Genomic DNA, 10,424 nt, shown 5'->3' with positions numbered 1-10,424 from the left:
TTATTTAATTCTATCAACAACATCCTGGGGTGAGTCCTTTTATTATTTCCATTTTACAGATGGGAAAACTAAATCTTAAAGCAATTAAATAACTTTCCAAAGATCCCAGGGCTACTAAGTGGTGATAAGATGAAAAATGAGATCCAGTAGGCAGATCAAAAACAGCAAAACATCAGCCTCAGCTGCGGGCTCATTTGATGAACCAGATGACTAAGCATTCAATTATGAAGAAAAAAATGAAAATAAAGAATATGCTGGAAGTATATTGTTGAAGATAGCATCCAAAAGCCTAGCTATAATTGTCATATAACCATATAAACATGTGCATATATGTGTAAATTTCTATTTATATATTTGTTTCAGTTCCCTAAAATGTGAACTTTTTTTTTTTTTAACATGTAAGAATGTTTTTCAGTTTTTGCATATGCAAAATGCAGATGTTTACAGGAATTTATTTGTGTAGAAGATTGGGTGTAGATTGAATTCAACCTCACGCAACCACTGATCTTCTCATTCAAGACCCTAGGGTTCTCTTCCACATGAGTGTGTGTGCATATGTGAGTCCTTTAGATTTCCACAACACACAGAAACCACACCGCTACATACTGAAGCATACAAGCTATTATATATTTTCATAATATAGAATTTTAAGGTATAGTAATCAACAGTGGCAAAATAATTCTGTCTTCGACATTATTTTTTTGTGTGTGAGATCCAACCTGTAATTGAGACCAGAGAAAACAGTATGGAAACACAAATCCACGAGAACAGGATAAAAATATCATGAACAGCAAAATATGTCTGAGTATTTAAAACCGTATAGAAAAAATAAATTAGATGAACAATTGTGTAAATATAAATTAAAAAAGATGACATTCTTAATAAATAAAGTTTACTATTTACAATTTTATATATTGCTGAAAGACTTAACTTAGATCCATAAAAACACATAAACAGGAAAAAAAAACAAAACCCAAAATAGGAGCAGCAAATTTATGCGCGTGAGGTACAGAAAAAGGATTGGAATTGTGTTTTGTTTTTGGTGTTTAGATTTTTTTTTTTTTTTTTTTTAATTTTTTTTATAGTAGTAGGCCAGTAGAATTCTCATGAGAACAGATTTTTAAGCACTTCAATGGAGAATCATTTTTGGTAGTTTCCAGAAGGTGCCAGATTTCAACATCATAACAATTAGAAATACCCATAATAATTATAACAATAATAAAAAGGTATAATATGATACATAAATATGGAAGAGCAGTTTGTAATATGAATACATTTTCTCTAGACGAGATCACAGTTTTATTTTGTAAATATTACATTTAAGTATATATATACACACATATATGTACAACTATATATACATGTGCATATATATGTAAATTTATATTTATATATAATATCTTTATATAGATAGATATCTGCGGACAGGTTATTGATTATAGAGACCCAAGAAAGCAACTCAATAATTGTTCAAAATTCTCCTCACTGACTGCTGGTGTATTAGTTTGAGAAGCCCCGAGTTGTTAGCACTCAGAATGCCATATCTTCTTTTAATGAACACTTGATGTGGAATTTTAAGTCTGAGAAGAAGATGAGATTTTAGTGACTCCCTTCCTCCATGAGGTTGGAAATGGCCCATGAGTCTTGACTAGACCACAGTAAACTGACTTTTACACTGTAAGATGTAATTGGCTTTTAATCAAATTCTAGAACTGGTAAAGGCCAGCACAGGGGAGGAGAAAATCCAATGTACCTAGGAGTGAAATATTCCCAAATACAAGCCTCTCTCTTCAGGTGGATTATAAAATCCAGGAGCTCCAGCTTTCTTCCTTGAACTATCACATGAGCACTCCCTGTCTTTCTTAAATGGCCAATGGGCCTGTGCATTCTTAAAAAGTAACCCATGGACTTTGTGTCTCTCACAGATTGCCACAGCCCCTTTAAAATCCTCAGGGCCTCACCATCCCCTGCCATCCCACTGTGAGGTAGGTAAGTAGTATCATCCCCATTTTGCAGCTGGAGAAACTGAGGCAAATGGAGAAGCTATCTGAGGACTTGTTCAAGATCACTGAGCAAACGGAAGCCTGGAGTCAAGAATTCCAGGTTCTTTCTCTAGAGACATACTCCTCTCTCGGCTATTATACAAATCTTTTAAAGATCAAACCATTGGTAGGAATTTGGCAAAACGTAAATAAGTTACAAGAATAGGCTTTTATTCATTTGCTATTTAGTCTTTGCATTTGCTGATTGCTTGGTTGATTTTGTTTTGTTTCTCAAAAACCATGGGAAGTACCTGTCTGGTCATGTAGCAGCTTTTTTAGGAAAGTGGATCGTGCAGTGTGATTCTAAGTGCAGTCTTTATAAAGCCCAGTGCTCTACTGGTAAATACAAACATTTTATAACGTGAAAAGCACAACACACTATGTCCCTTTAATATCAGGTAAAACCAATTTCCAGCCCTCCCTACTCCCGGCTACCACTGATTGCCACCAAACAAATAGACAAAATGCTCCCCCGACAACGACAACTACATATCAAGGGGGAAGAGGTCTTATTCCTGGACCTACCACAATGTACAGAAAATAACAGCATTATAAGATCCCGCTTTATGTCTCCTGCTAGGGAAAATTTTTATGGTTGTGTCTACCTACTAGTCTGTAGAATAAATAGTTCCCTTTAGGAAGCACAAAAATAGGTTTTTTTTTTTAATTCTTATTTTTAATCATGCATTTTATTTCCTTTTAATCTTTGTCTTCTATCAATCTCTATCTGTACAGCTTTCTTACCGTCAATTTCTTTTTATTTTCCCACTTGAAGTAGTTCCAGAAAAAAAAAAAACAAAAACAACCACAAAACATAAAACCTCAAAACTGTTCACTTGAATTTATGGTTTCCTTCCTTCCTTCCTTCCTTTTTCTTTCTTTTGTTCTTTCTTTTTCTTTTTAAAACACAGGTAAGACCTATAACATTGACAGTTACAACCAAGTTAAATTGAACCTGGAAGGGAGGTAGCTGAAATCTGTCTGAAAGAATTATTTTCAACAAATAGCATTTAAGCATTGGCCAAGGTGGGAAAAAGGCCAAGAGAACCGTCTAGGCAGTGACTCAACATGCTGAAGCCTGGAGTAGCAGCGCATACCCTCCATCTTCAAAGCCCTATTTATTTATGATCGCTCCCTTTCTTAACACCCTAATTTAGCCACCAAAATGGACTTCCCAAGGACTATCTTCCCTTAAGAGGTGGTTGGCACAGACTATGGGGGTAATGCAAGTCCTCTGGGCATGCAGTTAGGGTTGTGGCTTGGAAAGGCTTCCCAAAACAGGGTTTGGAGAACTGTCTTCCTCATCTTTTCTTTCTTGCTGCCAACAGGCTAATACTTCTTCAACCCAGAACCCCCAACTGCTTTAGGGCCCCCGAGCTGCTGATAGACAACAGTGCTTCAGACCTGCCTCCTTGTGAGTACTCCATTATCCTAAGCAGGAAATGATCAAAGGGATAAGACCATGAGTTCATTCCCAGAAAGAAAATGAAGCCGGAAATCAGTGCCTCGCACAAATAGAACTGAGTCTCTTTCTCTAAGTTTTGAGAAGGGCCTCCCACGTGAGCATGAGGCTGGTCATCAGTGGGGTAGCCTATCTTGCCTAATATCATTGTGAGTAACAGGTTTGATTGATGGTAAGGAGGAGACTGGGTGGTTCTTTGCTCAACTCAATCTGTGAGTTTGAAGATCGAAGTCAGCCTCTAGGAAACTTTGCTCAGCTGGAGAGTATGGGCATAGACAGGGTGAGAGTGAAGGAAGAAAGACCACGAGGGTCAATTTAAGGGAAGCCGGTGAGGTTTTTCTGTGGTTCCTGCAACCCCACCATTAGTAATGGCGCCTTTGGGTCTCCAAGACTTTTTGCACTACTTCCATGCATGATAAAGCAACTGGGAGGGCCCATACCATTACCTTTCTTAGTTTATATCTTGTCAGCTGACCACACATGCTGATAACTCAGCTAGGGCAAGAGAGGGGCTTTAGAAGTTGGCAAGAGTCCTAAGATACTGGAGGGAGTACAAAATGGGATCAAGTCTTCCGATTTTGAGGATGGTTTTGCTAATGATTGGCCCTGGTAACTATAGGAAATGATCTGAATATAAATGAGATGTGAGTTTGTAAGAAGGAAATATAAGGGATTTGAGTCTGTCCTTAACCATGGTGGCAGCTTCTCCATTCTGGAACCCAGTCTCAGAGTTTGGAACACGGAACAAGCCACACGAATCTAAGCACTGCATCATTTGTGGGCACCTGTGCAAAAAGCACCTTGATATATGTATATATTGGCTGATAGATGTCTTCTCAAGTGCTCTTGGTCAGCAGGTAATTGCTGTCAGGAGTAATACAGGAAGAACGTTCCTGAAGTTATTTTTGGTCCCCATAGGAGAAAGGACGATGACTGATTAACAATGACTGCCTCAGGTGCATCAATGAGGAGTCAGCACACATGCCTGGGGTTTCCCATTCCTGTGCTAGACTTTGTTTTTGTTGGCTGCTTTCACTAGATTTGAGATGACATGATTTACAGCAATCTTTATGTGATACCCTCCTACTGCCTCATTTTCTCAGTTCCAGGTCTAGAAATTATATCCAGCTTGACCATTCTCGCCATCTCTTTCCATATTAATTTCTTCCCATATTAATTCAAAAGGAGCGGACAAGTAACTGGTGGAAAACAGGCAAAGAGGACCCCAATGAGGTAGGGGCTTCCACATGCAATGGACTACCTCCCTCTCAACTTTTGGAGGCTGAACCTGGGTAAGAGGGAAGGGCGGACCAACCACAGGTGTGGATGGGAGTCCTGACAGCTGGAAGACTATGTGAAGAACATGATGACCGTGTTTGGTTGTTGGGGACTGACGCTGTGTGCTCTTTAGCTCCCCTCTGAGGGCCCTCAAGAACACAGCTCAGATTGATCATATCCAAAATGATTCTCTGTTCTAGAATGCTGCTCAGGGCAACCGTGAGGTCCTCAGCACCAGAGCCTGATCTAGCCTGGAGGGCCAGGAAGGCTGGGATAAGGATAATAACTCAAGAGTCCCCACAATTCCAGCAGTCTCTGGATGGCCCCAACAACATATTTAACACTGGTCCACTTGATTATAAAATCTAACACTGGCTCAGACATTCTGGACTCTCAGTGAGGGTTTTAGTATCTCTAGTCCCTCTACTCCCTCCTAGGATGAGAAGCCCACCCATGGGGGATTTAACTTCTCACCATGTGGGCCAATGAGGGTTTTTTTCTTGCGGAAGGGCTAAGAAGTGAGGAGCTGTGGGAAGATGTGGGTCACTCTTAAGGCAGACTGTTTGGTTGTGTGGGGTTTTTCCTAACCTAGTCCTACCATCTTGGGGGTACTCAATGTATAGGATAGAGCAGCAGGAAAAGTAGCAGCGAATGTGGTCCCAAGGCAAGATTTGGGGAATGGGTGGGTTCTGGAGGGATATTATGGCCTCGAGCAGGGGGCTGTTATAATACCTTGACACTGCAACCCTATGCCATTTCCAGCTTGGCCTTAACCCTGGAGTTGGGGTAAAATCCCCCCACGGCAGCAGAAGAATTAGGGGGCTTTGCATACCTTGGATTCTTTACCTCATCCTGGGTTCTACTTCCCTAGAAGGTAGGTGATCAGAGACCATTTCACTTCTAATCCCAAAGGACTGCACAACAGTGCATGCCTGACATGTTCCAAGCCTCAGAGTACAAGCTATCTTGACAACACTTGGTCTTAGCAGTTTCTGCAACTGTTCTTCTCCCAAGGACAGTATTGACTAGGAGCTTGGGAAAGGGAAGACTGAGTTTGTTCCCGTCTCTCTCCGCTCAGTCTCCAAAACTGCCCTCACACAGATGTCTGTTGGGGTACGTATGCATGCATGTGTACTAACCACATATGTGCATACTCCTAACTGTATAACATGTTTCTTGCTGTGGCTGTGTGACAAATGATTTGAATTTTAGGCTCTGGGACAGCACACTTGTATATGCAACCCATCTAAGACTTTGGGATGGGATTCCATTTCATCCTTCAACATGGCGAGACTTGGTTCATGCGCCCCTACTATGAGTCCTTCCTGGGTGAAATTAAAGGCAGACCGGTTGGGTGCTAAGGATCCCTGGTGTGGGGAGGCCATTCCGTTGAGCAGCTGACTGTGAAATCAATACCAAAGGGATGCGGGTCCTGGCGCTGGGAATTCTTTGTCAACTCCTTGTCCTTCCTTAGCCATGGCTGTATCCCCGGAGGTCTTTCCGGCTGTGTTCTTGGGCCTGGGGGTCCCGACAAGCACAGTCACCTTGTAGGTCACAGGACATAGGGAATGGGGTAACCTGCAGAGAGAAAGAGAGAAGAAGTGAGCCAGGTGGTTGGGTCTGATATAGTTTTCCAATGACTGAATTTGGTGGGGGAGGGGCAGCAGACTCAAGTTCAACTCATAGCTCTGTTTCTTGCTAGCCCTGCAATAACTTTTATCAAAATCATCACGGGTCATTGTAACAGCAGCTTCCATTTTCAAGGGCATTTATTATAGGTCAGGCACTTTCTAAATAGGAAAACATCGAATCCTTTGACAACTCTGTAAGATGATGGGTAATAAAATAATCACCCTTTTTCAGACAGGGAAACTGAGGCTCTCTGACAGGGGCAGGCATTTGCCCAAAGTAAAAAGTGACAGATCTGGTATTTAAAGTGGGAGAAGCTACTTTTCTCTGAGCCTCAGGTTCCCAGCTGGAGCACTGGTATCATTAAGCCCCACCTTGCACTGTGAACTCTAAGGGCTGAATGAAATCATGGGTGAAAAACTGTAATGTAAAATGGTAATGTAACTGTAAATCCCAAATTTTGGTTGAAGGCTGTTGAGGAGCAGATTTTAAGAAAGAAGAGCTGAGAGGTATACAACATGAATTGTTATACACATGTAACAAAAGCTGTGAAAAAAATGTAAAAACTTTTCCATCCCTTCCAAACCTTCACACGCTCTGGGACCTTGATCTGGCTTTCCTTTCTAGAAACTGAAAGCGCGAATGTCTTCCCCATGCAGCAGATGACTGGTCTTCCCAAAGGGCACAGTGCAGGCCCTGCTTGAGCCAGGCCCAGCCTGGGCTAACGCAAGAGGATTTCACCTCATTGCATCATGGTATTTGCATATAACTTTTCCCAGGAGGCCCCCATCTGCGCAGATGGGTGTAATAACCTCATTCGCCTCCTGCCTCGGCAGGGTCTCCAAGTGCTCACACAGTCTCAGGGAACATCTTTGTCCTCCTGGCTTGTGGACTCATTCTGTGTATCTAACTCTTCTCTCTGCCTCTTGGCCTGCCTTCCCTCCCTCCCTCTCAGCCTCTTTCCATCCTGCAATTTTGCAGTGATTTAAAATGGAAGATTGAAGTATAAGCCCCAGCCCTCTCATCTACTGGTGTGAGCTTGAGCATGTGACAACTTCTCTGAGCCTCAGTTCATTCATTCATTAAATGGGCATAATGAAAGCATATACCTCCTGAAGTTGTGATAAGGGATAAGGGAACTGATGAAAAACATATAGCACAGTTCTTGGCATATGCTCAGTGCATCGATGGATCGATCCATCAATTGAGAGATATCTCATCTCTCTCCCTCAGTGAGGCAGGAACCATGTCTGTTTTGTTCATTCTTGTTTTCTCTCAGAGCTTAAGCCATAGAATGAATGAATGTTCATTTCTCCACCTCTCTCTCTTTCATTGTACCCATGACTAGCACATCTCTGTTTCTCTTTTCAATTTAAATTCATAAGCACTCAGGGGTGCCTGGGTGGCTCAGTCGTTTGAGTGTTAGACTTTGTCTCAGGTCACGGTCTCATGGCTCATGAGTTCGAACCCCGTGTTGGGCTCTCTGCTGTCAGCACAGGCTTGCTCTGGATCCTCTGTCTCCCTCTCTCTCTCCCCCTCCCCAACTAGTGCCTCTCTCTCACTTTCGAAAATAAACATTTAAAAAATTCATAAGCATTCACGAGAACGCTAAGCATTCTCATAGATGCTTCTTCCATGCAGTGTCTTTCTGCTTACAACTACTTGCTGTTCCCTGTTCAGGACACGGACTACCTAGTTGTCATGCCTTTGTGAAGGCTGTGCCTTCTAATCTAGAATATCCTTCCACAGCCTCTAAACGACACAGAGGAAATTCTCCAGTCCAAGTGGGGAAACTGATGGTGGGGCCAAGTCCAAATCTAACAGCTGAGGTCAAATGGGGAGAGTACCATCATGGGAGCCAGGAGGCCTGGACTGGTCTCCTTGGTGGATTCACAGTCACTGAGCAATCTGGGGAAAATCCCTCCACTGCCATGACCCTCAGATTCTATATCCATAAAAGGGTGATTTTTAAAAAGACCACACATTTCATACGGTTGTGAAGTCCAAACACAAATAAACATCCAGAAACCCCAGCACGTGGCCTCACACTCAGGAGATGCTTGTGCTGAATCAGATTTCCCGCCAGCTCACATTTCACCATCGGTGACACCTTTGCTACCTGTTGTCCCCTTCTCCCACCTCCCTGACTTCAGCGGCTTCTTTGTCCTCAGCTCAACCCTTTCCTTTATCTAGTCTCTTCTCCTGTCCTTGCCACATGCTAACATTAGAATGATCCGGTTACCTCTAATGTCCTGTGCAGAGTTCTCTCTATAATTCTTTCTCACTGGGCTCTAGGACCCATTAGAGAGAGTCTCACATCTGATTTCTCTCTCTTAAATAGAGAGAGAGAAAAAGCTTAAAAGAGAAAGAGCTTCCCGCTGCGTCTCACACAGGCAAAAATTGAACAGATCTCTTAGAATAAGACCCAAAGTCCTTACCATGAGTTCAAGGCCTTGCATGATCTGATCTCCACACACACTTCCTTGACCACCTCTGGCCCCTTTCTCTTCCTGACTCTTGGTAGCTTATTTATTGGTTCCTCAAATACTACAATTGTTTTCCTACCTTTTTTTTTTTGCCCATAATCCAAACTTTATGGAAAAAGTGACACCAAAGTACGAGATCACTGTTGTATACCTTACAAAATTAAACATAATTATTGGCAGATAACCTGGAATTACTGAACAGATAAAACTTTCTGTAATAGAACACAAATTCAGAAGGTTGTGTGGATCATTAGCGTCATTTTCTTCTAAATGAACCCCTTCTGTGACCTTTCCTCCTGTTGGTTGGGATGACACTGTCCGACAGCCTCCATAGAGAACCACCATCTGAGCAAGTCTCTAGCCATCAACCTTCCTCTCCCCTCACTGCTCTTTCCTGGCCAGCTGCTCCTCCATTCTTCAGGTCTTTGTCTCAAGTCTCACCTCCTCCCTCATTGGTCTGACCAAAGATCGCATCGTCACCTTCATCTCATATCACGTCATCTCATTCTGAAAGGCTTCTGTACTTGTATGCCAGCTCAGTCTGAGCAAGGACCATGTCTGTTGTTGACCTGAGTCTTTATACATCACATAACAGGCACTCAATGGACCCTTGAACGGAGGAACAAATGAATGCATGAATATGCACCCAGAACACAAGGCAGGGACCCTCTGCTCTTGCACTCCCTCTCTATGTGAGTGTGTACATGTTGCTTCTCTTCTCTGGGCTTCACTTTCCCTACCTGTACATTAAGATTTGATTCTAATGTTCTCTACCTTCCCATCTGTCTGAAAATCCTTCTCATCTGAGAAAGGCAGAAGGCAAAAGCCCTGGCCAGAAAGGATGTAGAAACTTAGGCTTTCTCCACAAACCCTGTCTTGCATGTTCCCCTTTCTGCCATCCCCAGTTCTACTAGCTTGTCCAATATCACCAGCTGGCAGGGCCCCGTCACCAGTTAGTTTCTCTAAGCCAGTGTGCCCACCCTGGTGAAGTGAGCAGGGCATGGCCACTCCCTTTCCTCCCCAAGTCAGCCAGGGCAGTTTTGGCATTTTCCCAAAGAAACAAGTCTGGAAACTGAGGGAAAGAACCCCGATCAGAATAACAAAGTCTAGAAGGTTTGGCCTCAGGAGGCAGATCTGGAGCCTCCTTATCTTCACTGCATGCTTGTAAATACAGCTGCATTTACCGAGCCCTTGCTAGGAGTTTGGGAGGCAGACAAGTTCAGGTGTGGGCTCCACCTAGGTGCCGCTTTTCCAGCAAGTCCTTGGTGCCCTGGGGACTTCATGTCCCCATCTGTAAGGCAAGGGTCCTTGGAAAAACCTCGCAGGGTTCTGGTGAGGAGTCCATAAAATAACCAGCTCGCAGAAGCCCTAGTGCAGAACAGACATACAGCCTCTTGTTTCCTCCTCCCATCCTTCCTCTTGCATCTTAGCAAAGTGCCTATTCAGAGCCTGCCTTGGGATCCTCTCTTGTCACAAGCATCCTCCGTGGCGAGTGGGAACAGAAGGGTAGAGACTGTCAGCTCTACC

General features: G+C 43.0%; 1 protein-coding gene across 1 annotated transcript in view; it reads right to left on the bottom strand.

The window, feature by feature from the left end:
- Positions 1 to 606: 606 nt before the first annotated feature.
- The window catches only part of PAPPA (pappalysin 1), a gene marked incomplete at its 5' end in the record, with an annotated part of 243,324 nt that continues 233,506 nt past the window's right edge, over positions 607 to 10,424 (bottom strand). Inside the window, one exon of the mRNA XM_040481178.1 lies at positions 607 to 6,360. Coding sequence (XP_040337112.1) covers positions 6,253 to 6,360 — 108 coding nt within the window. The remainder of the gene's footprint in view (positions 6,361 to 10,424) is intronic.

The sequence above is a fragment of the Herpailurus yagouaroundi genome, unplaced genomic scaffold, assembly GCF_014898765.1.
Source record: "Herpailurus yagouaroundi ecotype Mexico unplaced genomic scaffold, PumYag 160, whole genome shotgun sequence".
Classification (NCBI taxonomy): Eukaryota; Metazoa; Chordata; class Mammalia; order Carnivora; family Felidae; genus Herpailurus; species Herpailurus yagouaroundi.
Note: the sequence above shows the minus strand (reverse complement) of the source record. Positions and strands in the feature narration are given on the sequence as shown.